The sequence below is a fragment of the Eubalaena glacialis genome, chromosome 11, assembly GCF_028564815.1.
Source record: "Eubalaena glacialis isolate mEubGla1 chromosome 11, mEubGla1.1.hap2.+ XY, whole genome shotgun sequence".
In the NCBI taxonomy this organism is placed as follows: Eukaryota; Metazoa; Chordata; class Mammalia; order Artiodactyla; family Balaenidae; genus Eubalaena; species Eubalaena glacialis.
This window is the reverse complement of record NC_083726.1, coordinates 59,817,153-59,835,988: the sequence shown is the minus strand read 5'-3', so window position 1 is coordinate 59,835,988 and position 18,836 is coordinate 59,817,153. Positions and strand designations below refer to the sequence as shown.

General features: G+C 49.4%; 1 protein-coding gene across 2 annotated transcripts; it reads right to left on the bottom strand.

The window, feature by feature from the left end:
- Window positions 1-7,995: 7,995 nt before the first annotated feature.
- On the bottom strand, window positions 7,996-14,859 carry TAC3 (tachykinin precursor 3). Of its 2 annotated transcripts, XM_061205488.1 has the most exons (7): window positions 14,776-14,859; window positions 14,088-14,206; window positions 11,559-11,667; window positions 11,337-11,366; window positions 10,790-10,843; window positions 10,313-10,387; window positions 7,996-8,215 (listed from the first exon to the last, which is right to left on the bottom strand). In XM_061205488.1, exons 2-6 carry the CDS (start codon window positions 14,199-14,201, stop codon window positions 10,314-10,316), a joined length of 381 nt encoding a protein of 126 aa, XP_061061471.1. In that variant the 5' UTR covers window positions 14,202-14,206; window positions 14,776-14,859; the 3' UTR covers window positions 7,996-8,215; window position 10,313. The 2 variants fall into 2 exon arrangements, with proteins under 2 accessions (XP_061061471.1, XP_061061470.1); XM_061205487.1 differs by lacking the exons at window positions 7,996-8,215; window positions 10,313-10,387 and having other exon boundaries at window positions 10,683-10,843.
- Window positions 14,860-18,836: the final 3,977 nt, after the last annotated feature.

Sequence of the window (18,836 nt, the reverse complement as noted above, 5' to 3'; positions counted from 1 at the left end):
GTCCCGGAGGAGGCAGCGCCCCCCGCCGCTCGGCCGCAGCGCCCCCAGCCGCCCGGGAGGAGGCAGCGCCCCCTCAAGGCGGGGCCGGGCGCGAGGCCAGCGGGCCAAAGCCGCCGAGCCTCCGGCAGCCCTCATCCCTCGCGCCCCCTCCGTTTCCCCGCCCGGCCCTCGCGCTACCTGGGACCCTCGGCCCCACCTCCAACTCCCGCGCGGCCCAGGGACCGCCGCCTCCGGGCCCCGCGGGCAACTGTGAGGACGTTTCCAACACCCCCATCCCCAACCCAGGCTTGGCTTTTCTGAAGCACTGATCTTCCGGGTGCAGGACCACTCCCTCCTCGCGCTGGTACCTGGAGAAGTGAAAAACCCTATCCCAGCTCTAAGCTTAAATCGCCTTCCCTGTTCCACATCTCATATTCCCAGAAGTTTACTCTCAAAACGTCTGCTGTTGTAGTTTCACACGAAGTTGTGAGACTGTTTGATTAATTTACGTCTCCTCCACCAGGCAGTGACCTTCCTGAAGGCAGGGCGCCGTGGTTCTGCACACTACCGCGTCCCTGCGCTTACCACACGCTTCTGGTTCATATGATAGGTGCTTAACAAAGCCTGTTTGAATGAATGAACAAGTACTTGTGGGTCCCTGGTGGAGCACCCTCTGGAAGTTGTGGACCCTCCTTCCAGCTAGGTGGGCAAATGAAGGAATTCACAGGATCCCACTGCACCTTGGCAGTGCAGGCCTGTTTCCGGCAGCTTGTCCTCCCTGGAGGGGAGCAGAACTTGACACCTCAAAATATGCCTCTTTGGCATAAGGATTATTTTTAAGAAGCAGCAGACAGGGGAGAAGCTCTGAAAAGTGAGTAGAAGTTATGCTTTTGTAAAAGATATTTACATTTATAAGGGAAATGTCCATTTGTAAGGTACCTCTCTATACCAGGAAGAGAAGGGTTACTAAATGTCTAGAAACTCTTAGTTTTCCTGGGTATCTCCCGTGTATACAGGAAGTATACATGTTGTTAAACGTCTGTTTCTTTTTTCCTCTTAATCTGTCTTTTATTATTTACTCAACCAAGAACCTCAAAGGGTGGGGGAGAATTATTTTTCCTCCCCTACTTCCTCAACTCTTTCTAGAGCTCAGTTTCTCTGCTTCCACCCACCCTTCTCCTTTAGTGCAGCAGTTTCCCTCCAAATCTTCTCCCCAGATGCTCCTGCCCAAGAATTGTTATCAAACTGAAACTGAGTTTAACTGAGAGATGTGATCAAAATTTAAGGCATTGGCACCATTACCAGCTATCAGTCTGAACTTCTCATCACAGCTTTTACTGTGACATTCACAGGTCATGAAGGTTTTTTGGCTGAATCTCTGTGGTATTCACAGGTCACGACTTCAGGCTCGCAGTTTTTTAGTTGGTCATATTTTTTAATTCCCTTTTTGGTGTTCCAGTCTTAGGGAGATCATTTGCTTGGTGGTTAGCAACTGACAACATGCATTTAAAGCTTTTAAGAGAATACAGGGGGCTTCCCTGGTGGCGCAGTGGTTAAGAATCCGCCTGCCAATGCAGGGGACACGAGTTCGAGTCCTGGTCCGGGAAGATCCCACATGCTGCAGAGCAACTAAGCCCGAGCACCACAACTACTGAGCCTGCGCTCTAGAGCCCGTGAGCCACAACTACTGAGCCCACGTGCCACAACTACTGAAGCCTGCGTGCCTAGAGCCCGTGCTCTGCAGCAAGAGAAGCCACTGCAATGAGAAACCCACGCACAGCAAGGAAGAGCAGCCCCCGCTCACCGCAACTAGAGAAAGCCTGCGTGCAGCAACGAACACCCAACACAGCCAAAAATAAATAAATAAATAAATTTATTTTTAAAGAAGAGAGAGAGAGAGAATACAGTGCACAAGGAGACTACTATAACAATTATAAGCAGGACAATTCCCAATGTCTAGAGTGCACTTCAGAGCCATGGTCCCCAAGACCCAAAGCAATCACAATCAAACAAGTCAAAGAAAGACCCCATTAGAGGAGTCACCTTTTTAAGCCAAGTGGCTTGTTCAGTAATCTTATGCAGCTGAGTTTCAACTTCCCCAGAAGTGTTAATTTAGTTACAGTGGGTGGTGGTGGCCATAGCACAGATACCTCCTTGTTCAGCTAAAAGAAAATCAAGAACAACTTTGGCTGGAGAGTCTAAGGATTTTTGTTGGGCAGGTATTAGTTTAGCAGCACATTCAGCAAAATCTTTAAGAGTTAAGGAGAGATTTCTGATCATAGCCTCATCTGTACTCACTCCTAACCAGGAGTAGAGGGACCTGCCAAAGGAAGCAAATCCTGAATCATGAAAGCCTCCTGGTAGGTCCTTTCTAATTTGATGATGTAAATTCAGGGAAGTTGACCCAATGAGGTGTCTCAGTTTGTCTGTGAACAGTTAGGGGCACCGTTAGATAACCTAAAAGGCATTGCCCAGTTATGCACTAGCCATCCAGGCATTCCTAGGCCCAAGGAGAATGACAACCACCACAGACAAAGATAAATTCTGTCAGGGCACAAACCAATTCTGCTAAGGTGGCACTATTTATGGACAGATCAGAGTTTTTTTTTTTTTTTTTAAATGAAAGCTTCTTTATTTATTTATTTTTGGCTATGTTGGGTCTTCGTTTCTGTGCGAGGGCCTTCTCTAGCTGCGGCGAGCGGGGGCCACTCTTCATCGCGGTACGCGGGCCTCTCACTGTCGCGGCCTCTCCTGCTGCGGAGCACAAGCTCCAGACGCGCAGGCTCAGTAGTTGTGGCTCACGGGCCCAGCTGCTCCGCGGCATGTGGGATCCTCCCAGACCAGGGCTCGAACCCCTGTCGCCTGCACCGGCAGGCAGATTCTCAACCACTGCGCCACCAGGGAAGCCCCAGATCAGAGTTTTTATGACAAAACCAGCAGTCTGAAATGTTACCCCCCTTAGCAATGACCTGGGACATATGGATGATGGTGTTATCTTTCCAGACCAGTGGCAGAGTAAAGGAAAGAAAGAAAAGAAGTAAGGGTTTCAAGTTTAGTTAAAGTAGGAGGTCTTGATCTGATGTCTTGGGTGGAAGAAGTTTACATCAATGTCAGCTACCCCTCTTCTTTGTCAATTTGATTTTGAGGTCTCCAGCTGGTGTGCACTTCCTAAAATCAGAAGGAGCCCTTTTTAATTAGGAGCTGTGGACCCAACGTTCAAGTTCCTGAAGTTTGGCTGCCATCTGGGTAAGACCTGGTATAGTCCCTTCCAAGGAGTTTCAAGGGCATTCTATTAGTGATTATTAGGTTATTAGTGATTCCAAATTAGAAGGGTGGGAGAAAATTGGAACCATTAGTTTGGAGAGTTGTAGCCAGATATTTGAGGAAACTAGAAGAATTCAGGATCTAGTTTAGTTTTCAGGTATATTACAAAACCTCAAAGATAATTAACAGAATTAGAATCTAATATTTACAAAGGTGCAAACATAATTTTTCTCTCTACAATCACCCCATTTTCCCCCAAAGATAACACAATTTGTTTGAATTTAACTTGGCCTGATTAGTTACATAAGTGCAATAAGAGTAGTGATTGACCATATAAGCTCTTTTTAAGACTGCTTTAGTAGGAGTTTCAGATTGAACTCTTAAAAGCCTCTGAAGCCAGGAAGCCAAGCCAAGGATTGCCATCAGATTTTACCTGAAAAACCTATAGTTTGGGTGAATTCTCCTCTTCTCAAGGTCCTGAAAATATCCTGGGGTTCCTGGACCTGCCAGGAAATGACCTTCCTTACTTACATGGTAAGGCTGCCAGGAACCCCGTAAGTAGAGTACCAAGCCAATTTTTCCAAGGGGCTTTACTGGCTTTATAAAGTCAACCTTAGTTCCTTAAAGCTACCTGGTCATATCTGAGTCTATGCACATCTCTCTTAAATATGACATTTCAGTCAAAGCCTTGATAATGTAGCCAGCGTTTCCAATTGCATCCTGTTACAAGGAGAGCAGATTTTTATTGGACTTATGCAAATAACTAATCATATTGCCATGAGAAGAATACTCAAGAGTTTCTGAATTCTGACAGGATCAGGTGGGGAGAAAAAGTACATGTTTCATCTTTGTTTACAAAGGTATATGTTACCAAATTGCTGTAAATCATAGATAGCTTAAGAAAAAAAAGGTTTTCTTAAATTTAGAAGAAAAAAACATTAAGGGACCAGCAATGTTGCAAACAAAAAAGTCGTAAAATTTTTAATTCTCCTCCTCAGTTATTCAGTCCCATGTAAGTAATACTTGTTCTGCTTGAATCCAGTTTTTCCATTAGTTCTGGAAATTCTTACCTTGTTCAGTTATATGCTCTTAAAGTTGTCATAAACCTGTACTTACCAAAGTCCTTTCCATGAATCTTCTTGAAAATGAAGTACTTTTGCAGCTGATGTTGAAGAATTTGCGTAAGGTCTTTAAGAACAATCTCTTTTCCAGTGTTCCCATTGATTACAACTGAACATCAATCCCTGGGGCAGCATTTTGATGATGGATACCTAGGAGGATGTAATAGGGGAGGCCTAGGTGTTGTTCTAGATACCTTTTGTGTTTTCAGTAAGATTTTGCCATTTTTGTAGATATTTATAGCTTCTGGAACCATTGTTCTTAGACATAAAATAGGCAAGTATGCCAGAAGGTGGCATGCTTGACTCTTTGGAGCTTAAGGATCCTGTTATATTTTTAGCTAAGATTTTGGGTCTCTTGGAGCCAAACTAATACCTAAGAGGGATGTGCCACTGGGTTGGAGACTGTGTGGTGTTTTACAAGTGTACCTCATTGCGTGGAAATTTTATTGAGGTTGGCATCAATCTAACCCATTCTATGACCAAATTATCCTAACATGGGATGGCAGTCTTTCGGTTAGGTGAGCACTCTAACAGATTTTTTTGTTGTTTTGTTTTGTTTTTTTCTAACAGCTTTTAAGTGCTCATCAATTTTTGTAACTTTATGGCTTCCAAGATTCCCATTAACAATAGCCTTTATCTACACTAAGCGAGACAAACAAACATGTGCATCTTAACACACCAGCAGTAACCAAGAGATGTTACTGCAGCTTGGCCAAGAAAAGTCCCTGTGTGCACCACCAACAATTCCCATGGAACTGGGGACTGGAAAAAGATTGAACCAGCAGACCCCAAACAATGGGGATTGCAGACTGATTCCAAACAAATGAGGAGCTGCAGCTGCCACCAGCAGTTCCCAACATGGAATCTGGGGAAGGATTCCAAACAAATATGAAACTGCAGACCAAACCACCAGCAGTTCCCTGTGTGGAATCTGGGTACAAACCAACAGCTGGGGTTTTCTGCTCAAGTGGGGGAATTGTGGTCTGAACCAAGGGCTAGGGGATTGGGTTCTGGATGGAATCATCTGGTAGCTCAAGCTGCCCCAGGTTGGAAAGTCAATTAGATCAGGAGCTTGACACAGGGAGTGGAGCTCAGAGCTGAGAGGAACTTACTCATGGCCCTTGGAAACAATGAGAGGGACAGAGAACTCAAAAGAGTTTTCAGGGACCATGCTATGTTTCCCGTTGAGTTGTTAACAAACCCCCTAAAGGTATAGATTAAAGTTTATACTGTTTATACTTGTGATATTGTGATTTATAATAAAAATATATATATTTGGTCATTACCCCCATTTCTAGCACAGAACTCCTAAAACACTTGGAATTTCCTAAGTGATGAGAGCCATAAAGATGTCTCTTGTTATGCTACCGAGTGACTTTGGGACTGCACCTAAAGATGGGGACTGGTCACCAGGAGAACCAACTTTATGATTAAAAGGTTGGAACTTTCAGTCCTAAGCCCCTGACCTCCAGGGAGGGAAGAGGGCCTGGAGGTTGAATCAATTACCGTTGGTCAATGGTTTAATCAATCATACCTATGTAATAAAGCTTCCATAAAATCCTAAAAGAACTGGGTTTGGAGAGCTTCCAGGTTGGTGAAAATGTAGAGATTCAAGGAGAGGAGGGTGGCATGCTCAGAGAGAGCATGGAAGCTCCACAACCCTTTCCCCATGCCTTGCCTATGCATCTCTTCCATCTGGTGTTCCTAAGTTATATCCTTTTATAATAAACTGGTGATCTAGTGAGTAAACGGGTTTCCTGAGTTCCGTGAACCGCACTAGCAAATTAATGGAACTCAAGGAAAGGGTTGTGGGAACCTCCAATCTGTAGAGAGTTAGCAACCTGGGCTTAAGATTGGCATCTGAAGGTGTCGGGGTGGGGGACGTCTTGTAGGACTGAGCCCTCAACCTGTGGAATCTGATACTATCTCCAGGTAGATAATGTTGGAGCACTGCTTGTTGGTGTGGGAAATCTCCCCCTCCACACACACTGAACTGGGTCTAGAACCGTTAATACCGAAGTCTTTAAAGTAAATCATCATGTAATAACAATAACACACATACACAAAGCTAAATGGAGAAGGACCAGGAATTCAGCCCAAGGTCTTTTTGACCAGGTCCCCTTAGGCATCAGCATCTTTACAACAGGAAGAGGAAGGCCAGGATTCCTTCACACGTTCTCCAAGCACAAAAACAGAAATCCGATTTAAAGTTTGTCTTCATTTTGCCTGGAATGCCCAGTACTGCAATTTTCATTAGTCCCACCAGAGAGCAACCTTTCTACACTTATGCTCTTACTTGGCAAGAACAGAACCACCTCGTGAAGCTTTCATGACCCAAATAAATTCCCCAGACTCTGCAAAATTACCCCACTTTTAAACCTTCTAGGTAGATCATTTTGAAAAGCCAACAAGATAACACGTTGGAAAAAGGCTTGAGGATTTGGGTGAGGGTGTTCTTTGACCTCTAGCAATAAACCTGACACCAGAGATACTGAGGTGAGCACCCGCACCATAGAGCTGTGGGTCCAAAGTTGCCCCAGTCAGGTTCTGGGAAGAGAGAACTTTCACTGGGGTGAAGGACCTGCAGGAAGTGGTCTCTGGCTCCATGGCCTGTCTTTACACAGCCTTGGGAGAACTGAGTGTCGACTTTGTATCAGGGTGGTTCAGGGGCATGGCCAAGTCCCCTGCACCGGGCTAAGACAGGGAGCCTGAGGACTTCCCAGGCTATTCCATTAGGGTACAGAGCTCCCCTTGGGATCAGTGGGCTGTGATAGTTAGCACATCAGAGTAATAAAAGACACCCACACACACCTCGTTTAAGTGCCTTATGTACACTGCAGACTACTAGACCAGCATTACAGGGGCTGGTAAGAGATGCATTACAGAAGAGTAGGAAATAAATGTTTTCCCTTTATAACTGGCCACTAAGGTGGCCAGTTAACACTAAAAAGATCTGCTCTCCTCTTTCTCGGCCCCTATAGTAACTTCCCTGTCTATGCCCCACCCTAGCAAGATCAAGTGCTGTTTGCTTGTCTAAAGCCCTGCTACACTGTAAACTCTGTTTATGGATCACCATCTTATCCCCACGACCTGTTGCAGGACCCAAGTTCAATATTCAGTGACAGAAAAATAGTACAGTACTTGGATGCACGCTCCTTTGGGGCTGGATCTTCGCACAGCCTTGATCCCCACTTCTCTTCTTTGAGTAGGATTCAGGGACTGATGTCTCCCAGGCCCATCCTGGAAATACAGACAAGCCATTCAGAATATCTGTATTTCTTTATCTAAATCTGGTCTGCGAAAGTCTTTGAGTGCTAGAAACCATCTTCTAAATTCATTTCTTCTTTTAATCACTAAATAAATCTTCTGATACTAATTGTATGAAGCGAGGAGTAAGACACTGTTGGGGAAACCGATATGTGTACAAAATATACTTCCATTTATATATGATATATGTGTGTGTATCATATATATATATTTGTGTATGTGTGTGTGATGCAGCTGCAAGAGTCGAGAAAGAGGAAAACCCACCCACCAACCCACCAACCAAATACATCACTCTAGGTCATAATATGTAAAAATCCTTTATTGTTGAGGCGTGGAGAGAGACATCATATTTTTAGGATGCTACAGAAACTCCAGGGCAATCTGTAGTCAATGCCTGCAGGGACTGGGGAGGCTCACTAGGCAGTTTCTACAGCGGGTGGGGTAGAGGGTTGGAGAAGGGGTCAAAGCACAAGAGTGTTACAAGGATGTGGGAGAGGAAGGGAAATAGGAGTGCGTGCACCTGGGGATTGGGAGAGGGTGACAGGTGTCTTCACGATGCAGCCCAGGAGTCCAGAAGTGGAGTGCTGAGGACCAAATAAAGAAGAAATCACATCTCTGTCCTGTAAAACTCCCACCAAACACCCACTGGGGAGGCGGGGGAGAAAGGGAGGGGCATCTGTAAGGGAGAAGTAGAGAGAATGGAAGTCTTAACCCTCAGCTATCCCTGTAGACTTTGAACTAGAGGACTGAACTCTCCTAGCCACAGGTGCGTGCGTCTTCCCAGCTGCCATGTTTATCACTCTATGGTCTGAGGGGCCCATGCAGAAAGAAGTACTGGCAAAGTTCATAGCATCCTGGCATCCCTATGAGCCAGGCATACACACAGCCCTGTCCAATGCACCCTGGCACTAATGCTCCCCTGGCGTCACCCAGTCCCTCCTCCTCTTTCCAGAAACCTCCTAGAGGAAGGACAGGCCCAGGGATCACTTCCTTTTTCAGCAGTTTCACATGAATAAGATGGCACAATGATCTGTGTTGATCCATCTCATCTAACCTCCTTTAAATGCCAGCCCCCAGGGACCTAGTGTCTATTCTTCCCAGCACCTAACAGGTTGAGAATGCACCATCAGTGGTGAGATTATGAGGGCTGCAATTATGGGCCTGGTCCCTCTGAAAGAGCCTAGGTTCACCAGAAAGCATTAAAAGGAGATTTCCACAATGCACTTGTTTCTGCCATTTGTATAAAATACTATGGCAAAATTGCACTGTAATTATCTTTATGGCCGATGCATAACATTGGGGACTGTATGTCATCCAGATATAGCTGCCCGTATAATTATCTGGCCGTCGGCAGGACTGAAATAACAATCTAATGAGAGCAAAATGATACAGTAAGTACCATGTAATCAGTGAGTTACGGTTATAACGGCTTTTTGTACCCTCTCGCCTGACACTGAATGGGGGGCCAGACCCAGTCTCTGGGCCCGGGGAGTCACACACAGGCAGTTTCATTGAGAGCCTGCTCCTGGTCCTTGGGGCTCCCTTGAGACCAATGAGTGTGGGTAACAGGGCCACAGAGAGAGGGGCAGGAGTCTCTGTGAAGACTGAGCCTTCCTGATCCCTCTCCTTTCCTCCCCTGACACCTTCAGTGGAAGCCAGTGCAAAGAAAGCCATCAGTGAGCTGCTATTGCTGTGTGTGGGAAGATGGTGTCGAGGCGGACGGTTCCGTGTTTTGACAAGACACTTCCCTGGGGGACTCACACTTGCATACCAAGTGGAAGAGCTGTCAGCCCACTCGGGCCCAGGGTCCAGCCCAGACAGCTCCAGGCAGACAGACCAGAGCCCGCCAGGGGCAACACTGGGACCTTCCCCACACCTCCCAGACTGCAACAATCACAGTAAAGCCAACACACAGCACTGTGTGCCAGGCACTGTTCTGAACACTTTACCTAGACTCAAAACCACAGCCCTGCAAGATAATGCTATGACCCCTGTTGTTCAGATGAGGAAACTGAGGCACAGAAGGGTTTTGTAACCTGGCCAAGGGACACAGCTAGTGAGTGGCAGATCCAGGATTCAAACTCAGGCCATGCTCATATTCATTCCACTGCACAGAGCGATTAAGATATAGTTTCCAGCTACTCCCCATTAGATTTCAGAGTTTGTTGCATTTATTCCTAAATCACCCTTGCAAATAACTATATAGTGGACCCGGTAACCCGAGATTCTGAATGATCTGAATGGTTTCAGCCTGCCTGGGAAGCAAAATGCTTCACCTGTGAATAGATGTGGTACCTGTAATTATCAGATGATGATCTCTCCACCTTTTGCACAAATCACAAGAATGGAGTCCAAACAAGAGAAGTTGCTCATCAAAGAAACCCCAGGGGAAACCCCTCCCTTGCCATTTCCTACCACTCAGTCATAAGCGGGGGTCCATGAGACTGGAAAGAGATGAGAAACAGGGTGTGTGTGTGTCTGTGTGTGTGTGTGTGTGTGTGTGTGTGTGATCACAGGCAAGCACACACTTCTAAGTGTCAGGCACTGGTAGTGTATTTAGGCCATTAATTATGAGCATTAATACACATAGCATCAGAGGAAATGCTCCAATGCTCCTCTGGCAACCTACCCCCCCCCCACATACACACACACAGTCCCCTCACCTCTCCCTAAGTCCTTACCTCATTCCACGTTCGAGGGATACTTGAAGGTGCCAAAGCTGGGGACGTTCTCTTGGTTCATATCAATAGGAGTGTCTGGGGTGAAGTAAACAGTGTAGTTAGGAGGGATTTTTCTGCATATGACCTTCACCCTGACCCAATAGCAAAGGGCTGGCTATGCAGGACAGCTTTGGAAGACAGAATTGGGAAGTAGAGGGATGCTCTGTTTGGGAGATGGGGGCGGGGGGCGGGGGAGAAGCAGAGCTTGCCTGACCCCCTCCCAGCTGCAGCAGGACTATCTTATAAAGGTCTCCGTCCTGTGCTCCTGGGGAGGGCTGGACTGTGGATCCAAGCCGATTGGGTAGAAGGGGCGGAGGAACCCTCACTGTAGCTAAGAAAAGTCCTGTCTTTCCCTCTGGTGACAAATATGAAGCAGCTGACTTCTGCTACATCTTTGCCAGCACCCTAGCCCTTCCACCGACCTCCACATGTTCCTACCTGGCTGGATGTTCCTCTTGCCCATGAGACCCACAAAGAAGTCATGCATGTCACCTGCAGAAACAGGGCCAACATTTTCAGCAGTGATAGTGAGGGGCTGATACATTTCCCCAGACATGTGTCAAGACTTCTGAGGTTGGGTTTCTGGTCTCTGTTTCAGTGTCTCACCACAGCTTACTCCCCGCAGTTAGCAGGCTGTCCCCTAAGCCCACCCTCTCTGTCTACCTCTCCCTCCCCCGCATTTCGAGAACTCTCTAAAATTCTCCCACCCAGCAGGTGGCTGGCTTAGAATCTTCACAGCCACCAAGAGATCCTCTTGGTTCCCACTAACCTACCAGTGGAGGGAGACTCCACCGTGCCCCGCACACCTGCTTCCTCTGGCTCTCAGCGGCCTCTCACATTCAGGAAAGGCTGGCTGAGCAGTTGCAGCTGGCATGTTGTTTGCGCCAGCTGAGCCGGGGCCAGCTGAAATAGTCACTGGGCCCTGTGCCCATGGAGCTCTAGGCAAGTGGTCAGCAGAGATCGGGAGGGAGAAGAGGCTACTCACGTTTCTGGGGAAGTGATGACTCCTTAGGACCTGTGAAGCAAGAACAGGCATGTAACTGGGGAAAGGAATCTGCAAAGTGATGATTAGAGGGGGTTCAGATCACAGCCCTCAATAATTCACTAAGCCATCTCCAGTCTCCTTCCCACTCGAAGGGGTCTCCCAGGCCTATTTAATCTTCAGAATCCTTCCCCACACGCCCCTCTGCCCGGGGCTGCTTCCTACCCACGCTAGCCTTGCTCAGCATTTTGAGCAATCCATCCAGGGAGACTGAGCGGCTGTCATAGAGTCTCCGGAGCAATGAGGGGGGCAGCTGGTAGAGATTCGAGTCCTTCTGGGGAGAGAAACAAAGAGGGCTGAGGAGGAGGCTCACACCCAATCCACTCACTCTTTCCCCACAAGAAATGGCCTCTTCTTGAGCTCATCACAGCTGAACTTAACGTCCTATTTCTTTCAGGATTTCCTCTGGTTTACACTAGAAGAGAAGTAGGCTCTCAAAGTGTGGTCCATGGACCAGCAGCATCGCCGCTGGGAGCTTGTTAAAAATACATAATCTTGGTCCTACGCCAGACCTACTGAGACAGAATCTGCATCTTAACCAGGCCCCCAGGTGATTCATAGGCACAGCAAGGTTTGGGAAGTACATGTAAAGGGAACACATTGGGCATCCCTGTAGGCCGACCAACTGTCCCGGTTTGCCCAGGTATGTGGGGCTTTCAGTGTTCAAGCTGGGACAGTCCCAGGAAAGCTGGGACAGTTGGTCATGCTATATCCCAAGCTCAAAGGGGACTGACCCTTGGGGCCCCCTCCCAGCTCCTGCCACCTCTCAGTGAGAAGGGCCATTGGTTCTTTTCTCCCTGGCACACCCGGAACCGGTTTGACCAACGATGTGGTTGCCCCACTAAGTGAATGAGCCAGGAATTCCCGCACTCCCAAGAAAGGCTCATCAGACAGAGCTAGTGTCTTCTGGTCTGTGCTCCATGATTGAGTCACAGACAGGACTCGGTCCTGGGGACAGGTGGGGGTAGGCAGCCAGGGCCACCAGCAATCCTGAAATTGCCCCCACTCTGCACTGTGTCCGTGGATGTTCCTCTCCCTGCGTTTCCCACCACCTCGCCCTCTCTTTTCTTCTCCATCAAGTTTCTGCCTCTGGTTTTCTCTCCCTCTCCCCTCTCTCCCCTGGATTTAGAATTTCACGAAGGCAGCATGCTCAGAATGAAGCCTCTTCTTCCCCTCCACAGATGAACCCCATTCTAGACCTGCTGCCAAACAGGGGTTCTTTCTCATCTTGGTGGTTTCTTTTTTAGCAACTTGGGCACAGCAGGATGGTTGGTGGGCACACATCACACACCCAGTTTATTGCGGCTGCAGAGAGATAATGACAATTGATCATGTTTGGAGATTTTCACCTTGAATCTCAGCGGTGCCTCTCTCTCCAGAGCCTAGGGGTCCTTGGGCGGCTGAGCACACGCAGATGGGCATTTACCCAGGATGCACCCACACACGTGCCAACCTGGCTGCCCAGGCACACATACATCCTACTCCCGTTCCGTCCCAATTTCCCTCATCCTCTCGGACCTGCAGGAAGAAGGGGCAGGATGGCAATCTCTATTTTATTGACCAAGAGGGGTAAGGTCTCAAAGCAAGTTTGTCTCAGAGGAACAGACCCAGATATTCTGACTGTCTCCAGCTGGAACTTTGGGCTCCAAACACAGTGTCCAGCCCATATCTGGCACTCGCTGTGTGTTTTTTGAACTGGTTCTGGTCTTTTGGAGCTGGTGCAACTACTGTAAGGATGCCAACCTATCATGCCTTGGGACACCTCACCAGCTGGATGACGGCTGGTGATCTCTCTCTTTGCCGAGCCCACAACTTCCCACGCAGCCACTTCCCCAAATTGTTCAAATACTCTGCGCACCTCCTGTAATGAGATGCTAAACAGATCTGAGCTGGAGAGGCAGTTAGACTTCACACACTGAATTTGTAGTAAGTTCCACCTGTAATCATCTTAAAAGCATTCGTACCAATGTAACTGCTGTCTTTTCAAAACCTTGAGAAGACTTTCTCCCTGCTCTCCCCCAGTACCCCTACCCTGACAACTCCTACTCTTTTTCTTAGATGAACTTTGGAAATTGGGGCCCAACCTGTTTTGTGGGGTTTTTTCCTATCCTGACTAAGCAGAGGCTAGAGGGGGACATGGGAGAGGAGGGAAGAAAGGGTTGGGATGTTAGGAGCACCTGAGGTTATTGGGGGTGGATGAGCAGGGGATAAGGGAATTTATTTGAGTTTTGAAAAAAAATAATACATATAGCTGATAGATAAAAGAGCACACAAACGACTATTGGGGAGAGAAGTTCTGACTGTGTTTCATACCATACAGGAAGTGGGGAGGATCTGTCCCCCTGCAAAGGGACAGAACCTGAGCTGGACCATAGGGAACCTGAGACCACCCTATCCTACCCTCGCAGTACCATCCAATCACCAGGTCACCAGACAATCAACCAACCAAACAACATATTAGTGCCGCACATTTTATGTACAAGGTGTCAAAGACATGCAGAGGGACAGAGACACGGACAGACATACTGGGAGAACATGAGGTCACTGGAGAGGCCGAGCTGTCCAACCCTCTGACGGGTAACTCCCAACCCGCCCGTCCCACCTTCCTCCCTACCACGGTGGGACAGGCAGAGTGCAGCCTATGATGCCGCCCTGTACTCTGCCAGGCTGGGTGAGCCAGAGGAGGTGCCTTACCTTGCTGTGGCTCCCACCGGGCACCCCCTGTTCCTGTGACTCCTCACAGACCGCCCCAAAACTCCGAGCCAAGCTGAGGGCCAGGATAACTGCAAACAGCGGGGCACTCCTCATGATGCCTAGGAGTGCAGAGGGACAGGACAGAGGGAAGGCAAGGAGGAGGAGGACACAACACAGGTGCAGACATGGGAGACATTCACGACTAGCAGCCTGGCTTGACCCTGCTTCCCCAGCCCCCAACTCTCCCGCCCAAGCCTTAGTCTGGGAGAGTCTCTGAGCTGGGAGGCGCTCAGTTTCCCTGCTCCGCCATCACATATTTCCCCAGGATATGCACCTGGCAATGAGCAATGGCGCGATAATGTGGGGGACTCTAGCCTTCCAGGGAAGATAATAGATTTATAGGACGTGCATGGGTCTATTTCCTTAGTCGGCTTGAGGAGGGATCCTGGATGCTATTTTCCAGCCCTAGGTACCCCAAGACTTAGGCAAAAACTTTCTAATATAGGAAGAATCAGTCTGTACCCACAGGCTCCAAACATTACTACATCAACCCTCATTGACTCCTTCTGCCCACCTTCCCAGTATCCTGCTCCCCGATCAAAGGCTGCCACCTTTATTCCCTCCTGACTCTGACCCTGTCCTTTGGTGCCAGCTCCTATCCATCCAACATTCTGCCGCTTGTGCCTACCTGTGGAGCAGCTCTGAGCCTGGGGCAGATGCTCTGGCAGGATCAGGGAGCTGGCCGGGAGCACTGTCTGCTCCCCACACACGCTGCTGGTGCTGCCGTGAAGAGAGAAACAGGGAGTGGAGGGGCTTGGGGAATGTGGCAGGAGCTCCGGCCCAGCTCCCAGATAAAGGCTCTGGGAGGGTCTGGGGGAGCCGGGGGAGGGGCTGAGAATCACCAATCCCAGGGTGGCTGGAGGGGAGGGTGAGGCTGGTGGGGGGAAGAGGGATATAGGCTGCAGCCACACACACATACACACACACACACACACACACACACACACACACACACACACACACACACACAGCACAAACCCAGCAGTGAGCGGGGGTTATCCAGCAGCCCACAGTCCAATAGCCCCTGAGCTGTGCATGCTAAGGGATGATGTTGCGTACGGTTTGTCACAAAATTTCCATGCCGGAGCCAACTCAATAGGTGCGGTCCCTGGGCTCTTTCTCCTCCTTGTCCACCCACCAGCTCTTTGCCCTTTAAACTTCCAGCCTCAACTGCCTGGCCGAAACAATTTCCGCCAGGTGCTGCTCTGGCCCTTCCACCACCAGGATGAGCAGGCTCAGGTCCCTGACGATTGAGAGGTGAGTCTGGCACACCCTCCAGTCCTCAGTTCTCCCTCTGTCCTCCTCCCAGCTGGAGCTGACCCATCGCGTTGGTCCTCAGACCAGTAGGGTCAGTACTTCTCCCCACTAGTGAATGCAGAAAACTCCAGGGTCTGCCCCCTCCACCTCCCCAGTGCCGGCGCCTCTCCCCATGGCCTCCCACCCCACTCTTGACCCTTGCATCAGCCTGACGTAGTTGCATCCTTCCAGGGTTCTGACTTCTATCCTTCCTGCTGTCATCTCTGAAAGGAGGGACAGAGCACCACGGCTGAGTTGTTCCCCTACCCTCACCCCCGCTCCAGCACTGATCTCTTAACTGCTTCTTTTTCTCCTCACAGTTGCATTTTTTCCCACTCTAATCTGTCTCCCTACAGCTCAGGCATCTTCTCCCCTGAACTTTCAAGCCTCTGGTTCACGCCCCACAGTCGAGGGGCCTTATTCTGCTCACTTCCCACCCAAGGTAAGAGAATCCCGGGGGAGAGGCAGAGTCAGGATCTGACCCAGATCCAGAGAGAAAAGACCCAGAGAGAAAAACATACTGCTGTAGATGAGGGGAGGGAAAGTGAAAGCCGGCTCCAGAGCAATCATCACTCTTAGCATTTATAATGGGTGCAGAATTTGAACATTTGCAAGACACTTCGGCAGAGAGCAATCCAACTGATTTTCATCACCTCCACCGTGTGAGTAGGAAATATTCCTATTTTCAGATGAGGGAACTGAGGCTCAAAAAGTTCAGTCACATGCTCTAGGACATACAGCTATTGGAGAACAGCCTCAAATTCAGGTTTTTCTCACTCCAAACCTCCCCCTCATTTTACTGCACTGGTCTGTACTTTGACCAGTAAGGGAACAGTTAAGTCTCCCAGAGGGCGCTGGGGGGGGTCCACCTCTCCAAAAGACCTGGAGATTTGGGACCTTGTACTCTTCTACATCTTGGGATTGGGAAGAGAATCATAGCTCTGTTGCATATTTACTACAAAGACTTCTGCTCACCAGCACCTTCCCCCATCACGCTATTTAAAATTACTACCACTCCATTCTCCATATCCCTTCATTTCTTTTCTTCATACATTACATCAAACATACTGCAATTTTACTTATAGTCTGTCTACCCCACATCCCACCAGAATGTCAGCATTATAAGGGCAAGGACTTTCGTAGCTTTACTGTTGGATTCCTAGCTCTATAGTGCTTGGCATATAATATGTGCTCAATAAAAATTTATTTATAAAACAAAAAAGGAAGCCTGAGTCCAGCTTCTTGCATTGCGGCCCACAATGTGGATCCTCCACAGAGCCTCAAGCACTGCTAGGGTCCTGAAATGTTTGTCTCCCCACCTTACCCACCCTGGGGTTTGGGCCATACTGAGAAGTCATTCCGGCTTCACGGGGCCCCATGTTCATCCCCGAGTGAGGGCAGCAGCTAGGTCTCAAGGCCCCTTAATTATGTAAGAGGCCAGTGGGGCCTCATTAAAGGCTTCCCATTACCCAGCTAATTACAGGGCTCTGTGGGGCAACCATGGCCCAGGACTCAGGGTTGGGAGCCTTTAGTGGAATAAAGAGTAGAAGTGGAAGGCTGTTTACATGTTAATGGCATGACTGGTTCATGCCTTTGAGAAGCTCAGATGCTATTCCTAATTGGACTTGGCCATCTCCCACCTCCTCCTCTTCTCCTCCCTCACCAATCTGGAAAAGGAGGTCCAAGCTGGGCAGGCTGGAGGAAATTGGGGGTGCAGTAGGAAGAATGTGTTAGACTGAGGGCTAAGAACAAAAGCCTCCTGGGTCCCATCTCTACATCAGCCTCCCTCCCCCACCAACCCATCCATCCCTGCCCCCAAGCCCTGGGACTAGGGAAGCAAGGCTTCAGCAAAGGTCCGTCATGAATAATGTCCTTTGATGATGAGGCATCTCACAGAGGATGGCAGGAGCCAAGGATGGGGGGAGCAAGGGAATGGCAGGGAGAATTGATCACCCCTTGATCTCTGGGATTAGCAAAGACGAAAGAGCTGATGCTAAGTCAGAGAGGTGATGAAGGAGGGAGGCTTCGGAGGGCTAGGGCAGGCTGGGCTTCACTTTGCCCACAAATCATATGCAAATGGCATGTAAAGCAGGTGCTGCAGCTACAGAGAACCTAGGTGTTTTTCCTTTGAAAACTTAACTCTTTATTTGAGCCACACCTCAGACACTAACTGTCGCTGGCCTAGCAGAGCAGGATCCCTAGCAGATCCTCCCTCTGGAGCCCCCCCTCTTTATTGCTGGTGCAGGTTGGGGGTGAAGCCAGTAAAACACTGAGCTGAGACGCTTTAGTTGGCCATTCCCAGGGGTCAAGGTGGGGCACGTGCCTGTGCGCACGACCTGGCCTGCGTATGCCCACCACATGCACAGCTTGGGCACAACATGTGGACCCCTTCGATATCCTGGAGGGGTGCTGCGGGCTGCTGAGGGAGGGGGTGGGGCCATATGTGACACTGGGTGGAGATACCAGTGAGGAATGGAAGGATGCAGAGTCCTGTGGCCAGGACACAGCCGGGAGACAACCCACAGCACAAGGAGAAGAGTCCCTCAGAGTCTGGGGAAGAAATGGGCTGAGCCAAGAGGGCTGAGCTAGAGCTGGTTTGTGCTGTGAGATGCTCGAATGGCCCCTCTCGGGGGTTAGGGGACTCCAGGATGGCTTGTGCCCCTCAGAGGCTCAAACAGCCTAGACTTTGAGAGAGCTGGACTGGCTGTGAGCAGGGGTGGGCAGCAGAACTTCAGCTTCTCCCATCGTGATGGAGCCAATTCAAGCCCTGTAACACAGGTGGGGAAACTGAGCCCCTATAGGCTTCAGGGGACAAAAACACACACTCCTGAGCTCCAGAAGAGAAGAGAAGCAGAGACAGGAAAGAGGAGGAGGGAGGGAGAGATGGGAGAGTAAAGAAGAGACGACCCCCCACCTCCCTCAGCCTAGCATCTATCCACATGACTGACGGGGGGGAGGACAGGAAAGAGAGCAGGGGCCCTAGCCCTCCCCCCTCCTACCATTCCCAGCCCGGAGAGCTGACAGTGCCTTCAGCCCTGGGAAAGGAAAAGCAGGATAGGGAGCAGCAGCTGCATATTCTCCTGAAATTGCTTCTGAAAATGACCAGACACTTCACTGGGAAAGTGACGACAATTTGGGCCCTGGGAGCAGGAGATGAGGCGGAGAGCGGGGGCGGTCAGGCTCTGGTCACCACCCACCTCTCAGCCTGGTTCTGAGAAGTAAAGGACGGGAGAACTGTTGGGGGTGGCGGAAGGGTGGCCAGAGCCCCAACTCTGGACACGGCTCCCCACGACAGCTCTAACCCCTCACCCACTGGGAAGAGCTGCCTCCCTGGGCCCCATCTCAGCTCAGAGCAGGGTGTGCCAGAACACGGGGCTGGCTTGTGCTCTGAGG